The sequence below is a fragment of the Ursus maritimus genome, unplaced genomic scaffold (genome assembly GCF_017311325.1).
Source record: "Ursus maritimus isolate PB19 unplaced genomic scaffold, ASM1731132v1 scaffold_5, whole genome shotgun sequence".
Classification (NCBI taxonomy): domain Eukaryota; kingdom Metazoa; phylum Chordata; class Mammalia; order Carnivora; family Ursidae; genus Ursus; species Ursus maritimus.
The window spans coordinates 53616289-53642314 of NW_024426663.1; the positions used below are offsets into that span (position 1 = coordinate 53616289).

A 26026-nucleotide genomic window follows, 5' to 3' on the forward strand; every position below is an offset into this window, starting at 1 on the left:
TTCTGGTGAGAGCACAGCGAGAGGTCAGAAGTCTGCAACCCAGACTAAGGACACCCTGATCTTGAACTTCCAGTCTCCAGAACTATGAGAAATAAATGTTATTTATAAGCCGTCCAGTCTGTGGTATTCTGTTACAGCAGCCTGAAGGACTAAGACATAGGGCCACCCCAACAACCTTATTTTATTTTTGATTACCACTGTAAAGACTTGATTTCCAAATAGATGACATCTGGATGTACTTCAACTCATCTTCTTTTTTTTTGAGACACAATCAAACCCATCACACAAGGCTAAGAGTTTACTCTCTAAGACTCTTCCTGAAAGAATCTACTAAACGATTTACTTCATCAAGAAGGAAATTAAACTCAGAAGGAAGGAGTGGTATGCAAAAAGGAACAAGGACCAGAAAAATTGAGAGAAGGTTCTTTCTTAAGGTCCCACTGCTCTTAAGTAGTGCAGGCAGTATTGGAACCCAGGTTGTCTGACACCCTAGCCTATGCTTCTAACTTTGATAGTACATATGCCTCTGTGAGGAGTGTTTTAAAATCTCATTAGGTAATATACAGAAAAGTGTCTGAAACGTTCTTTGAAATTTAATATTCAGTCATTATTTATTAATTATCTATAACAAAGTTCTAAGGAGGTCCCAGAGTAGAATTAGGCCTTTCTTTTCTTTACCAAATTAGAGAGAAATGACTAGTTTTCTTTGGAATAATTCATTTTTACTGAGTGTTTATTTTGTATTTCTTCCCTGTGAGGCACTGTGATCGGTGTTCTGGGTGTAAGTGGGAGAACCATTATTCCATAGTTCTTGATTTCAAGGAGCTTAGAGTTTACTAAGAATTTTTTTTTGGGGGGGAGGTAACGCCTGCGTGGCTCAGTTGGTTAAGCGTCTGCCTTCGGCTCAAGTCATGATCCCAGGGTCCTGGGACAGAGTCCCACATCAGACTCCTTTACTCAGCAAGGAGCCTGCTTCTCCCTCTGCTTGCCAATCCTCCTGCTTGTGGTCTCTCTCTCTGACAAATAAATAAAATCTTTAAAAAAAAAAGTTAAAAAAAGTTGTGTTTTTTTGGTTTGTTTTTGTTTTTGTTTTTTTTTAAGGTAGGAACTATCACGTACCTGAGAAAGGAACAGATGTAGTCTTGAAGAGAGTTCAGAGGAAATATTATTTTTGGTCTGTGTGATGAATGATACAAAAAAACAAAAAAGATAATGGGAGAGGTGGCCTGCTTCCTAGACCTTGAAAAACAAACATAATAATGCTAACTACAACAACTCAACTATAACTATTGAGTACCTACTGTGAGCGTTGTGCTACGCTTGGAGCTTTTCCTGGTCGTATTTATTCCCTAAAATAACCCTGTGAGGTCAATTTTGTTACTCTCAAATTAAATGAGGATGTAAACTCTATTATCACACAGCTACTGAAATGGAACCAGGCAGAGCCGGGCTCCAGGTAGAGCAAACTTTGAATCCAGATCTAGCTGGCTCCAAATTCCCTTTCCTTTCCCCACCCTTCCAAGTTTTTGGAGTGCGTAAAAGGTCCAGTTCTTCCGTTTCTAAAAGTCTAATTACTATTTATCTTCTGGTTGAAATGCCAGGTCTTTTACATAAAGCAGTTTCTGAAAATGTGGTCTGCAGGCGGATTTGCATCAGGTCATAAGGAGAGTTTGGGAAAACACAGACTTTCAGGCCCCAATTTTAGAGATTTTAAGTAATTAAGTTTGGGATGAAGACCAGAAACTCTGTATCATAATTATTTTTTTAGATATGTATTTGAGAGAGAAAGCATGAGCGCAGAGGGAGGGGTAGAGGGAGAGCCCAAAGCAGACTGCCTGCTGAGCGCGGAGCCCAACTCAGGGCTCAATCTCAAGACCCCCCCCCCCCCCCCCGAGATCACCACCCAAGCAGAAACCGAGAGTCGGGACCTTAAGCAACTGCGCCGCCCGGGCACCCCAGAGAATCTATATTCTTTTTGCAAATTTATTTGGCCTCTCTTGAGAACCACTGTGTCTAGAAGGTCTTCCAGGAGATTTCAGTAGAAATAAATTCTTTGGAAGAATACTTCTACTAAAACTGCGGAACTTCTCCTTACTGGCAGGCTAATTCTTCTACTTCCCCGACAGCACAGGGACTAGCTGAAGTAATGAACGCCTGAAGAGGTTTTAGCCTGATCGACACACAACTCCATTCACCAAGCACTAAGCTATTTGTCAAAGCGCTTAAAACCACACGGAGAATCTGCGTGCCAAGCCTAATAGATCACGTGGGGAAGACGTAATTTGTAGCCTTAGTATTTCTGGAAGCCCAGCTAGCCCGACTCGTGCGCAGGCGCAGAAGAAAAGGGGCCGGTCGAACCGCCGAGGAGCGCCCCTCGTCCACCCTTTTTCTGGCTTTATCGTACTGCGCAGGCGCACCGAGTGAACCAAGATGGCGGCTCCCGTGGATCTGGAGTTGAAGAAGGTAAAAGAGGGTCCTGACCTGCCACAGGCTTCTCTTTGGGAAGCTGAGGGGACTGTGGATAAGAATATCGAATGAGGCTCGAGTCCTGAGGGAGGGAAGAGGCCCCAGGGAACTGGGGAGTGATTTCCCAGAGTCCTGAGGCGGGACCAGATCTCCTTAGGTTGGCGTGGGGGGCAAGCACCTCTTTCTGGGTAAGAGACGGTTGGGCTGGTCTGGTTAAGTCTGGCGGTCCGATAGCTGGCCTGTCCTCTCGTTCCGAGCTCCAGAGCCGTTTCTTGTGTGGAGGCTTCAGTGCGATAGTAAGGCCTGAAGTAAGCGTTCCAAATGGGAGAGCCTTCGGACCGCTTGCCTGAGCCGAGGCACCTGTAATTCTAAATCTTCATTTGCTTTAAAAATTCCCAAGTCCGCTCTGTGTTTTTAGGCCACTTACTCGATCCCGTACTTTGAAAGGTAGCAGTATCTACATACAGTTCAGAGTTAGTCTCATAGCAATGTTAATGTCAGGGCTTTAACTCCCAGCCCTACCCCCCCTTCCCCTTTTCTTGAAGGACTTGTCAAAAAAAGAAAAAGGTCCGTAAAATTTTCCAAATAAAATCGTATCAGAAAGAATTGAGCTTCTGTCTTCAAACAGTTGCTTATAAATGTGTTAGTCAAAAAATTTTCCGCATCTAACGGTTGTCAGGGAGAAGATCCTGGACTTCATCTACTTTAAACCTGTACTTTTTCCTAGGAAAGGAAACTGAGTTCCAGAAAAGATATAGTCAAAAGTTGGGACTAGAATCCACTATTCTCTACTCCACACCTTTTGATGATTAGTTTAGGTTCTTCAGAAGAGCAAATTTTACATCTTAATACTTCTTCAGGTCAACCTTTGCATATGAACTAGGACAGCTGAGATGCTCCTAATAAATGAAGCTGTTTGTTATTGCCCTGAGGATATATGTGTATGTAACTTGCTTTTTGTCTTTCTTCTTTTGAAACTTGTAAATTTAGTCTTTAACGTGTTGGTGTTCCCTAATGCTGTAATATCTCAGTTTGAACAATATACCAGCTTCCTTAGCAAAGTGTGTACGGAACAGTCAGGCAATTTTACATGCAAACCAAAATTCATTTTAAGAATTCTTAACGAATTCTAAAAATTTGCCTTTTTTTTTCTGTTAAAAGTTCAAATGTAAGTCAGGGTTTAGTGAAAGAGCTAACAATAGAGTACAGCTGTGAATGAGCTCAGCTCTCAGTATTTGAATTAGTTACTAAGAAACCCCTGGACCCAATGAATGCAAACTAAGAAAGTGGTGACTTAAATTGGGTAGTTTTGACAGCTAATTAAATTAACTAAAAAAGAAACTTGTTTAAATGTTTTATCTTCTAATATCTTTATAAGGTCTTTTTTGTTGTTGTTTTTGGAGACTAATAGGAAATTTCAGGCACCTTCCTTCCCAAATCAGTCTTTGAAAACCTACTAGTAGGGAGAACAAAGTTAGAAAAAATTTTAGTAGCCTTTGCTGTGTATTGCAGTCACAAATGTTACTATTCAGGCTAGATTTGACAGCATCTGAAAGTCATTCCAGGCACTTAAACAAGAGGATCCAAGAACTGTGTTTATCTTTGAGCTAAGTGTATATGAGGGTCAAATTTGGCGTGGTATGTAGATATGAAGATCATGATGCAACTCTTCTACCAATGCTTTGAATTTTTTTTGTTTTTTAATCTTTATCTCAAAAATATTTGTATTCTGAATATTACTGTAGACGGTAGAATAGAAACATTCCTGAACTAGAGGTCGGAAGAAATGGATTTAAGTACCTGCCTTTCCACCTAATAGTTGTTCAACCCTGTGCAAACCAGTTATATCTCTTTGATAAATTTAGTTACTTTAACTTGTAAAGAGTGATGATGAAATTGCCATCCCTAACTCATAGGATTATTGAGAAGAGTAAATGAGATTATGTTCCTCAATGTTCTCATATTAATATTCCCTTGTTAGTATTTCAAACAAATGTGGGAAAGTGTTTTGAAACCTAGTCACGTAACACAAATGAAGTGAGTCCTTGTATTTGTGGTTCTTGTTTTGGATCTCTGGGTTTCATCCTCTGACTCTCGCATTTATTGTTTTTTATTACTCCTTGGATACCTGCTTTTTCATATGGTTATTTAATGTGCATTTATTCTGCTTCAAGTAGACTGCATCTTCTGGGGACAGGATAAGTTCATTATTTAGTATGGTGGCTTAATTGTTTACAATTATATTGACTTTTACTGATGTTCGTGTTGGTAAATTTAACAGCTTTGTCTCTGGTTAGCATGCTTTATTTTAATGTGTTTGGATTTGACTTAAGTGTTTCCTGTAAAATGTTTCACCCACTGAATCAAGGACTTGTTTTTATTAGGCCTTCACAGAGCTTCAAGCCAAAGTTATTGACACTCAACAGAAGGTGAAGCTTGCAGACATACAGATTGAACAGCTAAACAGAACGAAAAAGCATGCACATCTTACAGATACAGAGATTATGACTTTGGTAGATGAGACTAACATGTATGAAGGTGTAGGAAGAATGTAAGTAAAATATATCCTTAATGGGGTTATTGTGGGAGAGTTTTTTCTAGAATTTGTTCATTTTAAAACTTGGGTTAAAGTATCTTAGTAGTTTTGAGGATCATCTAGTTAAATACCTCCTTTTAAAAAATGCTAACTGAATCCCAGATAGATGTGTTTAATTTTAGACTTTGAAGTACATTTCTTATTTTCCTGTTCTTCTCTCTATGATCAGGTAGGTACTTAAGTGTATAACTTCAATGACAAAAATATGATTTGTCATGAAAAGATGTGTTTTTTTTTTTTTTTAAAGATTTTTAAATTATTTGTCAGAGAGAGCGCACAAGCAGGGGGAGCAGCAGTCAGAGGGGCAGCCTCCCTGCTGAGCAAGGAGCCCAAAGTGGGACTCGATCCCAGGACCCTGGAATCACGACCTGAGCCAAAGGCAGACTCTTAACCGACTGAGCCACCCAGGTGTCTCTGAAAAGATGTTTATAGTAATTTTGCATGTGAAGATTTATTTAAGTAGTTGTAGTTTTAACTTCCGCTATCCTACCTGATTTATTAGGAGTCATTCAAATCCTAGATCTTTCAGATGTTTGACTAGTGTTGTAAAATAAAAATAGATTCATTTATCATTTAAATGATTTAAAAATAGATTCATTTATCATAAATCATTTAAATTTCTCATACATGAGAAATCAAGTAAACCAGTTTACCTTTTGTTTGTTCTAATTGTTAAACATTATTAACCACCTACACTGCACTTTTTTTCTTTTAAGAAATCTATTACCCTTGTGAAGGAGAATAGACCTGCTTCGCTTTCTCTAAGCAGTAAATAAGGAATGGAAAAGCCCTTAACTACAGGTCACATTCCATTACAATGAGCTAAAAGGAGAAAACCTTTTTTTTTTTTTTTTAATTTCAGTGGAGGAGGTACAAGAGGAGGGTTTTTCTGGAATTTGGTCTTTGAATATTATTTAGTAAGTGGACTGTTACTTCAAGTTTGGAGGTCTTTTAGTTGAATGGAATTTGACCTGAGTCTTAGGATGACTTGTTTTGTGGTTGATTTGAAGGAAGCATAACATGTGTAACATTTGGTAATGGCTTTGGAATGACATCATGAGAAGTGGGCCCTGCTCATGACTAGCTACTCCATTTCTTTCTGGAGAAGAGAGAGATTATGATAAACTTCATGTGATTTGCTTTCTCAGAATAAACAATATATCACAAATAAATTTTATCTCTGTAGTTCATGTTTTTCATTTTAGCTAGTTTTTAGAGGAAGAGAATCCCACTTTGAGGGTTTGCTTACTGGGACATGAAAGAATGGGAATGAGAACAAAGTAGAGCCCTTGCATATCTATCTATGTAGTGTGAGGTGCATTGTTGGCATTCACTCCAGGGTAATTTTATCCTTAATGTGAATATCCTGAGGTGTTAAAACAGTAATGCTAGCTTTCCTAGCGTGTTTGTTAACGTGTTGCACCTGGATTTCATGTCACAACATGAGCCTTTGCAACAGTTAAAGAATCTCTTTTTCCGAAAATAGAGAAACTCTTTTGACTATCTTTGACCTTTTGAGCTATAATGAAGTTTTTAGTTTTAATCAGAATAATTTAATTTAATTTAAACATTGTGCAGACATGCTAGGGTAGCTGCTTTTTTTTTTTGCATACTGCCCTAAGAGCTACAAGTAGGTTGTATTCCATGCAAAGAAGTCTAGAATTAAAAGGCTAGGATATGATTTAGTTAACGGTACAACAGTAGTAGTATTTCTGGAAGATTTATTTCATGTAAAAGAAATACATAGTCCTAAATGTTTGGATAAAGTGAAACCTACATAGTTTCAAACTTTGGTTTTCAATTTGACTTTTATGATTTCTGCATCCCACTGGGAGTACAAATTTGACCCTGCATTGTAGGGGCATGTAAGGTGAATAGTGTTTGTTGTTTGGCTAGAGTATTAGTGCCCTCAGGAAGAAAAGACTTGCTGAGTATTAGTCTGGTCATGAGGATGTTCTCCTTGATGCTAAACCTGAAATAACTATTTCTGAATTTATAGTCTTGAGTAATCTTGAGTATCATTGTGATTCACTTCTTTAATTGTAGTCTTTACCTTCATTTGTCTTTTCCTTTTTGGGTATTATTTGGGATTTCTAATTAGAATACTAATTTTTCTCAAGCTGTTGTTTTAAAACCATGAATTATGAAATCCAAAACACTCCGTTTTTGTTTTAGAATCTGCAGTAGATTTTTGCCGTCGCTGAAATTCAGGCCTCATCGTATTTTGCCTAGATTATCACAGTAGCATAATTGTTCTTTCTGCCTTTGTTCTGTCTGTCCAAATGTAGTCTTCATACTTCTGTTGGAATTGATCACGTCCATATTTTTCATAAAATTCTTTGATCTGTTGCCCACAGGATAAAATCTAAACTTATTAGCCTAGCATTCATGTTTGTTCATAATCAGTCTTTAATGTATCCCCCTAGCCTCAAGTCCTGCCATTTTCTATTCCCAGGCTCCGGATGGCACATAAATTTCACGTCATGGACTTCTTACATTGATTTTGGGTTATCTGTTGAGAAGGAGTTTGAGTTTCATGTGGGCTTTCATGATTAGTAGTGTCTGTCATGGGTGAAGGTAGAAGAGTAGTAAGTAGCACGTGTTCAAGAAATGGTTGTCCCCATTTTTGTCACAGGGCTTTGTCACTCACGTTTTTGTGCTTTCTTGCTTTTGTTTCTTCTGGCCTTGGCCTGAAGTATCCCCTTTCCCTTGTGAAATTCTTATCCTTCAAGACATAGCTCATCTTCTCTGAAGATTTTTCTGTCCTCCCTGGCAGACTTACTCACACTTCCCTGGGTGATACCAGAGCTTTTGTTCCTGTAGCTAGTACAGCAGAGAGAGAGAGAGATGATTGATATCTAAGTGGGTAATTTTTCTCAACTAGATCGTCAGCTCTGTGAGACCATATACGTATTTATCTTTGTTTCCTCAGTTCTCAACATAATGTCTGGCACAAAATAGGTGTTAAATGTGTCTTGATTTGAAATGAGTATGATTCTTTCTCTTGCTTAAAATAACTGCATTTTCTTTTGTTTCTTTAGAAAAAATATGTTTATAAAGTTGGACAATTAAAAATTAGGCTTTCTTATTCTGTTTTAAAATATGATTCAACAAAGGTGAAATTGTAAAAGTAATAAATTTTAACTAAGGTCAGAGGAGTTATTTCTGACCAAAATTATGTCCTTTGATTGGACAGGATTAATTCTTTATTAAATCTACTGAGAAAGTTGACTAATTCTAAATGCCAACCAGTTGCAGAGATATTCATTGAGAACTGACAGTATAGAGGAACCTAAGCCTTTAGAATTTTGCTGAGGGCAGTATACTCCTTAAAGAATAAAGGCTATTCTATGCAGAATAATATAAAAGTATCTCTTTTACCTTCCTCATTTTCATATAGGATGAAAATCAGATTTTCCTTTATAGGGTATATATTTAGTTTAACCAAATCTTGCAAGCCTAGATGTCTTTCAGGTCACAAGTATGGAGAAATTTGGTAGTGTTAAATACCTCTTATGTGGCTAATTTTGGTTTTAAACAAGGAAGATCAGGCTACAGGGTGGGAGATGATGAACTGCTATATACTGTAAGCTCTGCATACTCATTGCTCAAAGCTATATTCCATCCAGTCTCTTGGCGTGTTGCCAGCACATTTTAGTTCTCTTACTTCATATTCTTTGGAGAGGCTGTTATGTAGCCTGATACTACTACCACCAATTTCTAGTTTGGCTACTTAAGCTGTTTGTGAGCTGACCTCACCATACTGCTTTGAGAACTATGATGAAAGTTACAACTGTGGAATGATCTGTCTGAATAGTTGCAAGTGTTTGTCTTTGCATCTTTCTAGCATGCAAGGAGGGAATAGACATAGTTCTCAAATACTACATGAATGTTTCTTGTATCTTTTTTTTCTTGAATAAGAACCAGTTTATAATGGTTTATGGGGGTTTTCTTCCCTTTGCACACTAGAAAATAAGAGTATTTCTTAGAAATAAGAATTACATTTGAAAGTGCATGTAAAGGACATTTAACCACGCTGGTATTTGAAAGGACCATCATCAGAATAAATGTCAGACTTAGTTTTATTAACAGTAGGTATGATCCTGACCCTGATGTGATGTCATGTTTATTATTCTATAATTTTAATGTCCCTTTAGTTGAGCATTGCATACACTTCTTTTCAAAAGACACAAATTAAGCTTTTAATTCTTTTAATATGGGAGGAACTTGAGTAGATTAGCCTTTGAGAAGAATGATTAATGCCTTTTTAAAACTTGAACCTAACTAAAAATAACTTTGTACCATATTTAAACCAATTTAGAGGTATGCCACCATTCTGTGGGTATTTTTTACATTTAAGGAACTAAGAATGAACAATGGTATAAATCTACCAACTAGATAAGTGTCTAGCAATGTAGAAATTGCTGTTTGGGAGCGGTGTTGCTATTTCTACTTGTTGAAGTAATTTGATGGTTGATCTCTAATGGTTGAGAGATCCAGAAGTGTAAAACCTAAGATAAATGTGGCACAGGTAGAAAGTAAAAACAGTAGATGTATTCCTGATAGGTAACAAATTAACATCAACAAAAATGTAAACAGTTGAGCAACTTTACAACTATTTGGGATGTAGTAAACTAAATTCTTCCTGACAGCTTGTTTGAAGTGCCCTTTGTTTAAAATACGATGTTGGTTTTGTTGTGATTTTAATTGTTAGTTTGGATGTTGACCTGTAATCTGAATGGGACAGTAATAAAGCCAAGTTGAAATATTTGCTCTTTCTCTGTTTCGTTGTATTAAATATTAATAGAAAAGGGATATAGTCATGGTGCCTCAAGTTTTGCAACCATTTTACAATTTCATGTAGCTGTAGAGTTGGTATTCCATTCAATTTGAGATAATTTTAAAGCCGACAGAATAGTTGTACTAGCTTAGGAAATAAACCACAAGTCTTGGTGCAGTAAATACTGTTGATGTTATAGTAAAAACAGTTATGTATCGTTTTTACTGGAATCAAGTTTGGATATTTTATTTAGTGCTTGCTATAGGAGAAAAGAAGCGCACTTTTACTTTTGTTGTGAGAGCACACTGCAGATATAAATTTCTCCGCTCCTTGTATACTTTCTTTAAAGGTAGTAATCTGTATTTTAGAAGAAATGAAGCAAAGATAACTGAAGAGTTCTTCTTAGCTTTGAAAATTATTTTGTTTTTTAGATTTCATTTTAAAGGAAGAGGGGTTCTTGATGTTGAGCTGCTTTTACTAATAGAATGTGACCCACCCTTTTTGTGTTTTTATACAGAGCCATTTAAAGTCCTGGTTTTCATTGCTCAGAGTTCTAAGGGGAAAAAAAAACAACTTTTCTGTTGTGCAGGGAAAAATGACTTCAGTCTTGTTGATGCTGAGTATGTATATGACCCCAGATGGGCACACTCTCCTCTTTCACAGATGTGGTACTCTAGGGAGAGGAGATTTTTGAGTAATATTCTTAATTTCCTTAAGTTGTCAGTGATTTAAAAACTCAAGTGTTGATTATAACTGCTGTACGGCTGTGTAGAATGACATCACTGTTTTTGTGCCAGGGGAAGTTAACAAACATTTGCGTAGGAATTACATAGCTATGTTTCTTCTTCAGAAGAGTATTTTTAATAATTCTTTCCCTTCTTCCCCTCCCATGTCCTCCAGAATCCAGACTGTCTCACTGAAACACAGGAAGTTAGTTTCGAAAATTGTTGTGCTAATTAGGAGTTTATTGTAAAAAGGGAAAAGAAATCCGTTATACTTACCTTGGGATGTACAAACATGCTAAAGTAAAATATTTAATGTGTCCTTGTAGGGTTACTTATTTTAGGCTCAACTTGATTTAAAAATGTAGATGTAATTGATTCATTTGGTTACTTGGAGGACTTGGCTTTTGCATTTCCTGACATCAAAAGACCTGACATTTTTTTTTGTTTTTTTTTTTTAACTGGCAAAGGATTAAACAAAACCTGCTTTTGTTGCATGAAAGTTGCAATTACTCAGCAACACAGGAGGATACTACAATGTATTCCATTTGGTGATAAGGATTGATCTAGTAAACTGAGGGAAGGGTGAAAAGTACTATTACCTTGTTGTTCCTATGTAAATAAAAATTAAGGTAGTAGTAACCTTGAACTATGTTACTTTGTTATTGGGGAATTGTTTGCTGCAACTGACTTCAGCTGAATTTCTCTGAAATGAAAAACAATCACTTTTAAGCTGTACCAAGAATTTTCTGATTTTAGCTGCCACTTATCTCATAATGGCAAATTTAGGAACAACTTGCTATCTAATCTGTTTGAGAGAGGACTGAAATGGTCATATCAAGGAACATAATCTGCTTAATGAAACATCCAAAAGGAGCTCAGAAAAAGTATTGACCTAGAAGGTGAAAGTCAGTCTATGTTACGTGAACACACACTTGATGGTGACTTCTTAGTATTCTTTCTTATTCCTTGTATCAGGAATTGCTGTGAGCTACAAATACCCTTTGCCCAGAAGGAATGATTAAGATTGCAGTTTGTTGCATGCACCATTAGTGCCTGTGGTTTTGTGAAGAATGTATGCTCAATTTATTTTTAGCATTTAAGTTTGAATAGACATGTCTGAGGGAATGTTCTCTTATTGTCCTGGCCAGGAACTCTCATTACCATCTCTTGTTTTGCGGAAGGTCAGCTACCTTGAAATGGGCCAGATTACTTGGAAGACACTGTTCCCTTGGCTTTGAAGAGTACTTGAAATGTTCTCATATCAAAATTTGCACAGCAGCAAGAGCCCGGTATTAAAAATGTATCTTTAAATAGATAAGAGCATGACTGCCCTAAACTGAGCCTTTTACATTGTTTGGCTCAGGGTAAAAAGATTTGAATCACAATATGCATCCTGTATGTGTGTGTGACTGAGTCTTTTGCATTTGTGCCAAAATATATTTATATTCCTCTGACTTTCTGCTTTTGTATCAGGAGTCTTCTGTTCTACTTGTGTCCTTCAGTACTCACTGGATAGTAATTTTTACTATCCAATGGTTATATTTCATTAGGTGTTAACGTTTTAACCTAGTAAAATAAAGATCACAACTTGGAAAAAGTTGTAGCAAATCTTGATGATTATATGTGGGTATGTTTGGGATTTGATGAAGCTAGAGTGAAAGTGGTAAACATCAGAGGTGATTATTTACCAGAATAGTTAGAATACCAAATAGTGACCAAAAATAAACACCATGTTTAAAATAGATTAACATACTACTGCTTCCATTTTAGGAGTAATAGTTTGATTTAAAAATACACAGTGATTTCTAATTAGTACAAATTGAACCTAGCAGTGTGTGAGTTACTCATGTAGAAGAAGGGATATTTACGGGGCCTGGGTTCCTGAAGGGACATTGGTCCTCTCATAATTCCAGTGAATTCTCAGTCCTCATCTAATTTGACGTATTGGTAGCGTTTATTCCAGCTGGTCTTGCTTCCCTTGTTGAAGCATTTTCTTCCTTTGTCTTCTAGGATATCACCTCTTGGTTTTCCTTTTATTTTACTGGCTGTTCCTTCTCATTCTCCTTTACTGTTTCTTTTTCTTGCATTTCCAAATTTTAGATTGTACTTGGGCTCAGCCTTTGGAATTTTTTTTCTTGTCTATACTCAGTCTCTTAGTGATCTCATCCAGGCTTATCTCTTTAAGTGCCTTTTTTATATATTGGCAACTCCCAGATTTTTATCTTTAGCTTAGACCCCTTCCTGAACTCCAAACTTGTATATCCACCTGCCCACTTGATATCTCTATTTGATGGTCTAATAGGCATCTCAAAATTAACTTGACCAAAATAAAATTCTCACTGTTGACAAGTAAACCAGTTCCTTCCTATGGTCTTCTTCATTTGAGTAGATGACTTTGTGGTCCTTCCACATCTTGTAGTCATCCTTGACTCCTCTCTTTCAATCTTATTCAGTCCATTAGCAAAGACTATCTTTAAATTTGGTCCAGAAGCTGAACATTTCTACTTACCACCACCCTGATCTCAGCTATCATTGTACTGTTGCAGCTGCTTCCTATCTGGCTCCCTGCTTCCATCCTTACCACTTGATAGTTTTTCTCAACTGAGTGCCCAGACTGATCCTTTCAAAACATGTCTGATCACTCTCGTCAAAACCTTCGGATGGTTATTACTGAAAAAAGACAAGGGCATTGCAGTTGCTGATCTCTTTGTCTGGAGCTGCCTTCTTCAAGATGTCTCCTGTACACCTTTCTTTTGCTTGAGGGCCTTTATTAAAAAGGCCTTAAGGCCTTTTATAACCATCCTATTTAAAATTGTGCACATCAACTGCCACTTTCTTGCCTTTTGTACTGTCTTTTTTTGTCTTTATTTTTCTCCGTAGCGTTTATAACCATCTGGCATACTATAATACTAATTATCCATTTTTCTTAAGTAAACTTTATTGAGATATAACATATATAGTAACATACACTCATTTTTAAGAATACAGTGAGATGAATTTTGACCACTGTAACCATCACACCAGTCATGATAGAGAACATTTTCATCAAAAGTTCCTTCTTCTCCCAAGTCATTTCTTACCTCCCCCAAGTTCTGCTCTAGGGAATTGATAATCTGACTTGTATCCCTGTAGATTAATTTTGCCTATTTTAGAACTTCATGTGGAGTGTGTGTGTGTGTATCATTATATATATTGTATATATTTATAGGTATGTATGTATTATATATTGTATAATCATTATAGAATGTACTCCTTTGCGTGGTTTCTTTCATTAAGCACAATGCTTCTGCGATTTATCAGTGTTGTATATATCAGGCTTCCAATGCTGGGCTGCACCCCACTTTACTCTTGCCTCTGCCCTCTTTGTGCTTGCCAGCTTTATCTTCCACATTGGCTGTAGGAGTTCCAAATATTTCATTCAGACATGACAACATCTAGAGTTAGAAAGTACCATGTTTTCTATGTCACATTTGTAGGAGCAAAGAAATTTCCCAGAAATCTTCAAGAGGGCCACCTCTCACATTTCATGACAAGAACTTTACCATGTGCTTGGGCTTAAATCTTGGGGGATGGGACTGCCATGATTGGGTAAGACCAATCAAGATTCACCCCAGGTTTCACTTCCCTGAGTCACTTGGGGAAGTGGAGGATCCCAAACAAAATTTGGGCTCTGTCAACAAAGAAGAGGAATGGATATTGGGTAGCCAACCAGTAATGTTTACTAAAATCATCAGCAACAGTCTTTACAGTGACCAACAGTTGAGGGCTAGCTACATGAAAACTGTTGGTAATATATTTAGGATGAATTAGGGAGAGTTTCATCAGGGAATACAGAAGGAAGCTATTGAAGTAATTCAGGAGTGTAATAATAAGGGCGTAAGTTAAGGTGGCAGAAGTGGAATGGAGAGAAAAGGGTCAATATGAAAAAAAATGATGAGTCAGTGATAAATTGGGAATATAGAGGGTACAAGGAAAATATTGCAGGTTTGGGATTTAGGTGAGTGGGCAAGTGGTGGTATCATTGGTAGTCGAGATTGAAATGGGGAAACTTCTTGTAGGGAATGTTGGTATGGGTAGATAAAAGGACATGTTGAGCTTGAGATACGGAACATACAAATAGAAATGACAGATAATGACAGATAGTGCAGGTGATGGGGGTGATATTATTTTGTGGGCCATTAGCCAAGTTGATGCCTTGAAAATAAATGAGTTCTTGGAGGGACTTTGGGTAGCGATAGCTTAGTGGATAGCTTTCCATAATGCTTGAAATACTGGCCCTGGAAGAGAAAAGGAAGGGGGTGTGTGTGTTTAGAACTATAGTAGTTGATGAGGGGAACACAGTATAGCACTAAGTAGCAGCAGCATCCCTCAGAGTTAGATTTCAGCGCACTGTGTGCCTAACGTATGGCAGGTCTAGGTGCTGTATTTCTGGAATATAATCTGAAACTATGTTATTTGTGCTCAAATAGTTCCACTTTGGCCATCTGTTCTTTCAGGTTGTCTCCAACTTGTTCCCAACCTTTTTTCGTTTTTTTTTTTTTTTTTTTTTTTTTTTTTTTTTTTAGGAAGAGAGAGAATGTACACACACACACACACACACACACACACACACACACACACGCTTGGTGGGGGGAGGGGCAGAGGGAGAGGGAGAGAGAGAATCTTAAGCAGCCTCCACACCTGATGGGATCTCACGAGCCATGAGTTCATGACCTGAGCTGAAATCAAGGGTTAGAACGCTTAACCGACTGAGACACCCCAGGATTTAAGGATGAATCATACTCCGTTGTGTATATATACCACATTTTCTTTATCCACCCATTAATGGACACAGGTTGCTTCCATGTCCTGACTATTGTAAATAGTGCTACAGTGAGCATGGAGTTCACATCTTTTTCAAATTGATGTTTTCGTTGTCTTTGGACAAATACTGAGAAGTAGAATTGTTGGATCATATGGTAGTTCTATTTTTTATTTTTTGAGGAACCTCCATACTATTTCTTATAGTGTTTGCAACAATTTAGATTTCCACCTACAGTGCCCAAGGCTTCCCTTTTCTCCTTGTTCTTGCCAACAGTTGTTATTTCTTGTGTTTTGATAATAGCCATTCTCATAGATTTGTGGTGACATCTCATTGTGGTTTGATTTACATTTCCCTAATGATTAGTGAGGTTGAGTACCTTTTCATTGTACATGTTGGCCATCTCTCTGTCGTCTTTGGAAAAATGTATATTTAGATCCTCTGCCCATTGTTAAATGAGGGTTATTTTCTTTTTTGTTATAATGTTGCGAAAGTTCTTTTTTATGTATTTTGGATATTAGCACCTTATCATATATATGATTTGCAAATATTTTCTCCCAATTCACAAGTTACCCTTTCATTTTATTTTCTTGGCTGTGTAGAAGCTTTTTGGTTTGATGTAGTTTCCCTTACTTATTTTTGCTTTTGTTGTCTAAGTTTTCTTCTGGGAGTTTTATGGTTTAGGTCTTATGTTCAAGCCTTTAATCCATTTTGAATTGATTTTTGTGCATACTGTAAGATAGTCTTACAGTTTCATTCTTTTCATATGGCTATCCAGTTTTCCCAACACCACTTATTGAAGAGACTGTCATTTCCTCATTATATATTCTTCCCCTTGTTGTAAATTAATTGATCATATATATGTAGGTTTATTTCTGAGCTTTCTCTTTTGTTTCATTGATCTATGTCTGCTTTTAGGCTAGTACTGTATTTGATTAATATAGCTTTGTAATATAGTTTAAAATCAGGAAGCATGACACCTCTAGCTTTGCTCTTTCACAAGATTGCTTTGGATATTTGGGGTCTTTGATGGTTCTGTACAACTTTTAGGATTGTTTGTTGCAGTTCTGTGAAAAGTGCTATCCTAATTTTGTTGGGGAACGCATTGTATCTGTAGATTGCTTTGAGTAGTATGGGCATTTTCACAATATTTGTTCTTCCAGTCCATGAGCATGGGATATATTTCCATTTGTGTTGTCTTCAGTTTCTTTGATCAGTGTTTTATAGTTTTCAGAGTACAGGTTTTTCATCTCCTTGGTTAAGTTTATTCAGTGGTATTTTATTATTTTCGGTGCAATTATTGGGATTGTGTTCTTAATTTTTCTTTCTGCTACTTCATTATTAGTGTATAGATATGCAACAGATTTTTCTATGTTGATTTTGTTTTTTTTGTGTTTTTTTGTGTTTTTTTTTTTTGTACGTTGATTTTGTGACCTGCGGTCTTACCGAAGTCATTTGTCAGTTCTAATAGTTTTTTGGAAGTCTTTAGGGTTTTCTGTATCTACTATTATGTCATCTGCAGTTAGTGAAAGTTTTACTACTTCCTTACCTATTTGGATACCTTTTATTTCTCTTTCTTGTCTGGTTGCTGTGGCTAGAACTTCTAGTACTCTGTTAAATAAAAGTGGTGAGAGTGGACATCCTTGTCTCGTTCCTGATCTTAGGGGAAAGCTCTCCATTTTTCACCATTGAGTATGATGTTAGCTGTGGGTGTTTCATATATGGCCTTTATTTTGTTGAGGTATGTTCCCTCTAAACCTACTTTGTTTCAAGGTTTGCATCATGAATGTTTTTTATACTTTGTCAGGTGCTTTTTCTACATCTATTGAATGATCGTGTGGTTCTTATCCTTTCTTTTATTGTTAATGTGATGTATCTCGATGATTGATTTGTGAATATTGAACCACCCTCGCATCCTGGGAATAAATCCCACTTGATTGTGGTGAATAGTTTTTTAAATGAATTGTTGGATTCGATTTGCTAATATTTTGTTGAGGATTTTTGCATTGATGTTCATGAGAGATAGTGGCCTGTAGTTCTGTTTTGTAGTGCCTTTATCTAGTTTTCATATCAGGGTAATGCTGGCCTCATAGAATGAATTTGGACGTTTTCCTTCCTTTTCTATTTTTTGGAATACAGAAAGATATTAATTCTTTAAATGTTTGGAAGAATTCACCTATGAAGTTGGTCATGGACTTTTATTTGTTGGGATTTTTTTTATTTTTGATTCAGTTTCATTGCTGGTAATTGGTCTGTTCAAATTTTCTGTTTTTTCCTGATTCAGTTTTGGAAGGTTTTATGTTTCTGGGAATTTATCCTTTTCTTCTAGGTTGTCCAGTTTGTTGGCATATAATTTTTCATAATATTTTCTTATAATCCTTTGTTTTTTGGTAGAGTTGGTTGTTATTTCTTCTCTTTCATTTCTGACTTTGAGTCCTTCTCTCTCTTTCTCTTATTTACTTTTTTAAATTGCGTCTCGCTAAAGGTTTATCAATTTTTTTTTTTTTTTTTTTTTGGTCTTTTCAAAGAACCAGCTTCCGGGGCACCTGGCTGTCTCGGTCAGTAGAGCATGTGACTCTTGATCTTGGGGTTGTGAGTTTGCGAACCCCATGTTGGGTGTAGAAATTACTTAAAAATAATTTAAAAAATTTGGGCACTGGGTGGCTCAGTTGGGAACTAAGGCTTAAGTTTGAACCCATTCTTTGCTACCCCCCCCATATTTTAGGTATATGGTGTCATACTTCATGTCCTTTTATTTTGTGTTGTGAATCACTTGACTGATTTTTATAGTAAACCTAATTTTACTGCTTTTGTAATTCCTATTTTTCTTCTACTTACAGTCTTTCCTTTCTGTCGAAAGTTCCATTTAACATTTCCTGTCAGGCTCGTTTAGTGGTGATATTCCTTTCACTTTTGTGTGTCCGGGAAATTCTGGGAAATTCTTTATCTCTCTTTCCTGGATAGAGAAAAACCTGGTTGTCGGTTTTTTTTTTTTTTTTTCTAAGCATTTTGAATATATCATTCCACTTCCTTCTGGCCTGCCAAGTTTCTGCTGAAAAATCAGCTGATAGCCTTACGGGTTTTTCCTTGTTTGTAACTGATTTCTCTTGATGATTTCAAAATTTTGTCTTTATCACTACTTTTTTCCATTTTAATTACCTTTTGTCTTGGTGTGGACCTCCTTGGGTTGCTTTTGTTGGGGGCTGTCTGTGCCTTCTGGATCTGGATTTCTGTTTCCTTACAATTGATGGTGTCGCTGAGTTCCCAGAGTCTTTTCATTTATTATTTTTTTTCTTTCCTGTTCAGCTTGATTGCTTTCCATTACTCTGTCTTCCAGATCACTTACATTCCTCCTTCTGCTTCCTGTAGTCTACTGTTTATTCTGTCTGGTGTGTTTTTAATTTCAGTTATTGAGTTCTTCATCTCTGATTGGTTCCTTTTACATTTTCTTTCTCTTTGTTGAGGGTCTCACCAAGGTTTTTCACTCTTTTCTCCAATCCAATGAGTGTCTTTCTAACCAGTACATTAAATTCTCTATCAGGCATATTACTTATCTCCATTTCATTTATCTCTCTTGCTGTGATAGTATCCTGTTCTTTCATTGGGGCATACTCCCTTGTTTCCTCACTTTGTCTAACTCTCTATGTCTGTTTCTGTGTGTTGTGAAGGTCAGCTATTTCTCCTGCTCTTGAAAGTAGTGGCCTGATGAAGAATAGGTCCTATAGTGCCCTGCAGTGCAGTGTTCCCTGTTCACCAGTCCTGGCCCTTCAAGGATGTCTCCTATGTATGTTGCTTGTGCCTTACTGCTGTGGCTGATCTCTGTTTGCCTGCAGTCTAGTTATCTTTAATGGTTCTCTTTGCCTGTTGTGGGCAAGGTTTGGTCCCTGTGTTGTTAATGGGCCAGTCTGAATCCACCTTGTGCTTGAGTTGAGTCAGACCAGATTTTTGCCATAGATGCAATAGCACTGAACTTCAGGGTGCTCTCCCTATGTTGTTCCTGAGAAACTTTTGTTGGAAAGGGCCTGCAGTCAGACCCAGTGTCTGCCCACAGTTGGGGCTGTAGTTGGAGTGGTGTGTGGGGTTATATTCTCTTCTCCCTGGGACAGGATTCACTTTGGAGTGGTGCTGGCCCCTCTTGGGACTGCTTGCAAACTACCAGGCTTATGACACCACTTTAGATGGGCTCCAAACAAGGGCATATGGGAGGGAGCACATTAGCAGCAGAACATGAGAATGGGGTGCATGGTGCCAGCATGGTCTGTGCTGCTCTGCTGCAGGAGGGGACTGCAGCCTCCTGAGAAAACTGTTGCTGAGGCCTGCCAGGTTGGAGGGGCAGAACTGCAGAGGTGCTTGTGGATGGGGATGCTGTTAGCAAGCAGGATAGAGAGTGTAGGTGCTGTGCTGGTTCCCACAGGTGTATCTAGGCTGTAGGGTGGGGAAGAGAAGTGGTACCTGCCAGCTCTTTAGTTCTTAGAGAAGTCTCCCAAAGATCCCAGCCCTTCCCGTACAGACTCTGAGATTAGTCAATAAATCTCCTTCTCATATACCCCAGGCATTTTTCAAACTGCTGCTTTTGTGCTGTATCTCAGCAGGAATGTTTCTTGTGCTCTCTCTCTCTTTTTAAGATTCATTTATTTATTTGAGAGAGAGAGAGAGTGCACACATGTGTGGGGGGAGAAACAGAGGGAGAGAATCTTCAAGCAGACTCCCCACTGACTGTGGAGCCTGATACAGGGTTTGATCCTGTGACCCAGGAGCTCATGACCCGAGCCAAAATCAAGAATCTGTCGCTCAACTGACTGAGCCATCCAGGCGCCCCTGTTGTGCTGTCTCTCTAAGGGCAGGGACTCCACCCTTCCCACTCTCCTAAAGCAGAGCCTCCTGATTATTAAAATTCCAGGTGTTAAGCCCTACTGATTATTAGGCTCCTCTCGTTTTCCAAGCCAAATGTTATGGGGGATATGTCTTCCCCATGTGGGCCTCTCATGCCTGGGTTGGGGATCTGGTCATATCCCCTCTCTGCATCTGCCAGTCCCTCCCTTCCATGGACAGTTCTTGGGGTCCATTTGACTTTCCACCCTTCCTGTCGTCTTTGATGTGGCCCCTTCTCTACATTTGGATGTGGAGAGTCTGTTCTGCCAGTCTTCAGGTTATATTTTGGGTTATTTATGCTGATATGGGTGTTATCTAGTTGTTTGGTGGGATGAGGTGAGCTCCTATTCCACCATCTTCCCTGAAAGTCTCCCCAGTCCCCACTTTTAATATATGTTGAATTTGGTTTGCTAAGATTTTGTTGGGGATTTTTGCATCTGTGTTCATTAGGGATATTGGCCTGTAATTTTCTTTTCTTTGGGTGTCTTTATCTGGTTTTGGTATTAGGGTAATGCTGGCCCTCTAAAATGAATGTGAGAGTGTTCCTCTTTTTTTTTTTTTTTTTTTTTTTTTTTAAGAGTTGAGTTGAGAAGCGTTGATATTCTTTGAATGTTTGGTAGAATTCATCAGTGAAGTCGTCTGGTTCTGGACTTGTTGGGAGATTTTTGATGAGTGTTTCAGTTTTCTTCTGTAGTAATTGGTCTGTTCAGATTTGTGTATATTTACGATTCAGTCTTGGTAGATTGTATGTTTCTAGGAATTTATCCATTTTCTCTAGGTTATCCAGTTTGCTGCCGTATAATTCTTGTCTTTTAGGATCTTCTGTATTTCTGTGGTATCATTTAAAAAATTTTTTATATATTTATTTTAGAGCGAGTGCATGGGGGGGGTGGGGAGAGGCAGAGGGAGAGAGAGAAGCAGACTCTCCCCTGAGCAGAGAGCCCAGTGCAGTACTGGATCCCAGGACCCCGGGAGCCTCTGTGGTATCATTTGTAACATCTCTTCTTTCATTTCTGATGTTGAGTCATCTCTCTCTCTCTCTCTCTCTTTTTTTTGTCTTGGTGACTGTAGCTAAAGGATTGTCTATTTTGTTTATCTTTTCAAAGAACCAGCTCTTAATTTTATTGATCTTTTCTGTTGTCTTTTTACTCTCATGCTCTCTCCTCTAATCTTTGTTATTTCCTCCCTTCTACTAACTTTGGGCTTTGTTTTGTCTTTTTTTTTTTTTTTTAACCCTAGTTCCTTGAGGTGTAAAGTTAGGTTATTTGAGATTTTTCTTGTTTCTTCCTGTAAATTTTGGTATTTTGCTTTTCCAATTTCATTTATCTCAAAGTATTTTTTATTTCCCTTTTGATTTCTTCTTTGGTTGCTTAGTGACGTGTTGTTTAGTCTCTACATATTTGAGTTTTCCAGTTTTTTTACATGTAATTAATTTCTAGTTTCATGAAAAGATGCTTATATGATTTCAGTCCTCAAATTTAATAATATTTGTTTGTAGCCCAACATATGATCTGACTTGGACAATGTTTCCTGTGCACTTGAGAATAATGTGTATTCTGTTGATTTTGGATGGAATGTTCTGTAAATATCTGTTAAGTCTATTTGGTGTTATGTGTCATAAAGGCTGTTTCCTTAGTGATTTTCTATCCCTTGATGGAAGTGAGGGCATTAAAGTGCCCTACTATTATTGCATTGCTGTCTGTTTCTCCCTTTGGATTTGTTAAATTTGCTTTTTAATTATTTATTTTTTAAAGTTTTTTTTATTTTTTAAGTAATATCTATACCCAGTTTGGGGCTTGAACTCAAAACGCCAAGATCTAGAGTGGCATGCTCTTCTGACTGAGCCAGCCAGATGCCCTACCTTGCTTTTATTTAGGTGCTCCTACGATTGGCATGTAAATATTAACAAATGTTATATCGTCTTATTGGATTGACTTCTTTATCAGTATGTAGTGCCGTATTTTGTCCGTTATTATAGTCTTTGTTTTAAAGACTATTTTGTTTGATAAAGGTATAGCTGCTTCAGCTTTCTTGTTGTTTCTATTTGCATTGAATATCTTTCACTTTGTTTGCATATGTCTTCACATCTAAAGGGAGTATCTTGTAGGCAGCAGGTAGATGTGTCGTGTGTTATTTAATTCACTCTGTCTTTTAACTTGGGAATTTAGTCCACTAACATTTAAAGTAATTGTTGATAGATTCGTGCTTATTACCATTTTCTTAATTGTTTTCTGGATGTTCTTGTGGTTCTTCTCAGTTCCTTGCTTCTTTTGCTCTTTTCCTTTGTGGTTTGATGAGTTTTTTAGTGGTGTGCTTATATTCCTTTCTCTTTAATTTTTTTGTATTTACTGTAGATGTTTGATTTGAGGTTACTATGAGGCTTATATACAATGACATGTCTAAAATGATGTCTTTCAAGTTGATAACAGCTTAAGTTTGACCCCATTGTAAAGCTTAACATTATTACACCTGCCCCACCACATTTTATGTTTTTGACTTCACATTTTTACATCCTTTTTAAAAATAGGAATGGTTTTATTTGTGTTTGTTTATTTATTTTTAAATTGTAATTCTAGTATAGTTAACATACAGTGTTATATTAGTTTCATGTGTACAATATAGTGATTTAACAATTCCTTACATTATCACCCAGTGCTCATCATGACAAGTGTACTCCTTAATCCCCATCGTCTGTTTGACCCATCCTCCCTCCACACCTGCTCCACCCCGCCCCCCTGCCCCCTCCCCCCGCCTCCAGCCATCACCTTGTTCTCTGTAGTTAATAGTCTGTTTCTTGGTTTGTCTCTCTTTTTTTCTTTGCTCATTTATTCTGTTTCTTAAATTTCGTGTATGAGTGAAATCATATGGTAACATTTTACATCTTTAAAAACATTATTTTATTTAAATTCAACTAATTAACATATAGTGTATTATTAGTTTCATAGGTAGAGTTCAGTGATTCATCAATTGTATATAATACCCTGTGTTCATTACATCACGTGTCTTCCTTAATGCCCATCACCCAGTTACCCAGTCCCCACCCCCCTCTCCTCATCTCCAGCATCCCTCAATTTATTTCCTTAGTTAAGGGTCTTTTATGCTTTGTCTCCCTTTCTGATTTCGCCTTGTTTTATTTTTCCCTCCCTTTTCCTATGATCCTCTGTTTTGTTTCATAAATTCCACATGAGTGAAATCATATCATTGTCTTTCTCTGATTGACTTATTTTGCTTAGCATAATACCCTCTAGTTCCATCCACATCCATTTTACATCTTTTTTGTCTTGTGTATCCCTTAACTCATTATTTTGTTGTAATTATTTTCATTAGTTTTTTTAAAAGATTTTATTTATTTATTTGAGAGATGGTGAGAGAGCACAGTGGGGGTTGGGGCAGAGGGAGAGGGAGAAGCAGATTCCCTGTTGAGCATGGAGCCCAACACGGGGCTTGATCCCAGGACCCTGAAATCATGACCTGAGCTGAAGGCAGCCACTTAACCACCTGAGCCACCCAGGCACCCCTGTTTTTATTAGTTTTAACTTCCACAATTTGGTTCTTTTTGTTCAGTTATACTTGATATGTATCTGATTTTATTTCATAATTTTAAAAAATGGATGTTCTTTAGTCACTTTGAAACTCTTAAGTGTACTTATGTTAATGTCATTCTAAGATTAATCTATTTCCATTTTGTTGGAAATAAAATCATTTCCTGATTGTTTTTCTTTTTTCTTTTTTTTTAAAGATTTATTTATTTTGGGGGGGCACCATGAAGGGGCAGAGGGAGAGAGAAACTCAAGTAGACTCTGTGCTGAGTGCAGAGCCTGGTGCAGGGCTGGATCCCACAACTCTTGAGGTTATGATCTGAGCTGAAACCAAGAGTTGGATGCTTAATTGACTGAGCCATCCAGGTGCCCCAAATTTAACCTTTTTAGTTATAAAGTTCTTATCTTTTGACAAACATATATGGTTGTGTAATTAACACCACAGTCTGGTTTTGAAATATTTACATCTCCTCAGAACATTCCTTAGTCATTCTTCTCTCTTTACCCTTACTCCCTATTAACTATTGGTTAATTTTTTCCCCTTATTTTCCCTTTTTAGAATGTTATGTAAATGGAAGCATACTGTGTATAACTCTTTGCGTCTGTTGCCTTTGACTTGGTGTAACTTTTGAGATTTCTTGATGTCGTTAGGTGTATCAGTAGTTCTTTTTATTGCTTAATAGCATTTCATTGTATAGCTGCACCACATTTCCTCCATTCACCAGTCGATGGACATTGAGTTTCTAGTTTTTGGCAATTATGAATACAGTAGACATAAATATTTTGTACTGTTTTGTTTTGTTTTTGCAGACATATGTTTTTATTTTTCTGGGTTATAAATTTAGGAATGGGATTGTGGGGTTCAGTGGTGGGTGATTGCTTAAGTTTATAAGAAACTGGCCAACTATTTTGCCAACCATCTACGTATGAGAGTTCCAGTTGGTTTGCATCTTCATTAATGCTTGGTATTGCCTTTTTTGTTGTTGTTGATTCTAGGCATTTCAGTAGATATGTAATGGTGTGTCCTTGTGGTTTAATTTTGCATTTCTTTAATAACTCGTGATGTTGAGTATTAGTTGTCATCTTCATGTCTTCTTTGATGAAGTGTTTAAGTCTTTTGGCTATTTTTTTTAAGATAAAATTCACATAACATAAAATTCACTTTTTTAAACATTTTAAAGTATACAAATCAGTGGTTTTTAGAATATTGATGAAATTGTGCAGTTACTGCCACTAATTCCAGAACGTATTTTTCACTATGAAAAGAACCCATGAACCCATAGTTGTTATTCCATCTTTCTCCCTTCTTTCGGTTGTAGGCAATCACTGATCATTCTGTCTGTATGAGTGTGCCTATTCTGGACATTTCACGTAAATGGAATCATACAATAATATAATATTGCGTTTGCCTTCTCAGCATTATGTTTTATTTATCTTATTTTATTTTATTTTAAGTATTATTTATTTAAACTTGAACACCCAGTGTGGGGCTTGAACTCACATCCCTGAAATCAAGAGTCACATGCTCTTCTGACTGAGCCAGCCAGGTACCCCTCAGCATTATGTATTAAAGGTTAATCCATGTTGTAGCATGTATCAGTCAGTACTTTATTCCTTTGTATTGCTGAGTAATATTCTATTGTAGGAATATACCACATTGTATTTATCCATTCGTCAGTGGATGGACAGTTCAGTTGTTTCCAGTTTATGACTATCATGAATAATCTGCTTTGAATATTTGTGTGTGTGTGTGTGTGTGTTTATGTGTTCATTCTCTTGGCTATACTCCTAGAAGTTGAATAGCTGGGTCATAAGTAACTATGTTTAACATTTTGAGGAACTGCCAGAATGTTTTTCATAGCAGCTATGCTATTTTAGTATCCACTAGCAACATATGAGGGTTCCAGTTTCTCCATATTCCCTCCAGCATTTGTTATTACCTATCTTTTTCATTATTTACATCCTAGTGAGTGTGATCATGCTTTTACTTTTAAACTGTTTATGTCTTTTTATTTAAGGTATATTTGTTGGTGATTGCATAGTTGGGTCATGATATTTAATCCAGTCTGACAATTTGTACCTTCTAATTAGGGCGTTCGGATCATTTATTTTTCAAGTAATTGTTGTTGTGGTTGGATTGAAATCTACCACTCTGCTACTTGTTTTCTTTTTGTTTCGTTTGTTCTTTATTCCTTTTCCTTTTTTTTCTGCCTTCTTTTAGATTATATATATATATATATATATATA

At 37.1% G+C, this 26026-nt stretch overlaps 1 protein-coding gene across 2 annotated transcripts in view; it reads left to right on the forward strand.

Moving 5' to 3' along the window:
* The first annotated feature begins 2306 nt into the window (after positions 1 to 2306).
* The window catches only part of PFDN1 (prefoldin subunit 1), a 62913-nt gene continuing 39193 nt past the window's right edge, over positions 2307 to 26026 (forward strand). Inside the window, exons 1-2 of one of the 2 annotated variants that reach the window (XM_008691522.2) lie at positions 2307 to 2463; positions 4851 to 5017. In XM_008691522.2, coding sequence (XP_008689744.1) covers positions 2431 to 2463; positions 4851 to 5017 — 200 coding nt within the window. In that variant the 5' untranslated portion in view covers positions 2307 to 2430. Of the gene's footprint in view, positions 2464 to 3343; positions 3408 to 4850; positions 5018 to 26026 lie in introns of those variants that run through there. The other variant, XM_008691521.2, reaches the window with a different exon arrangement.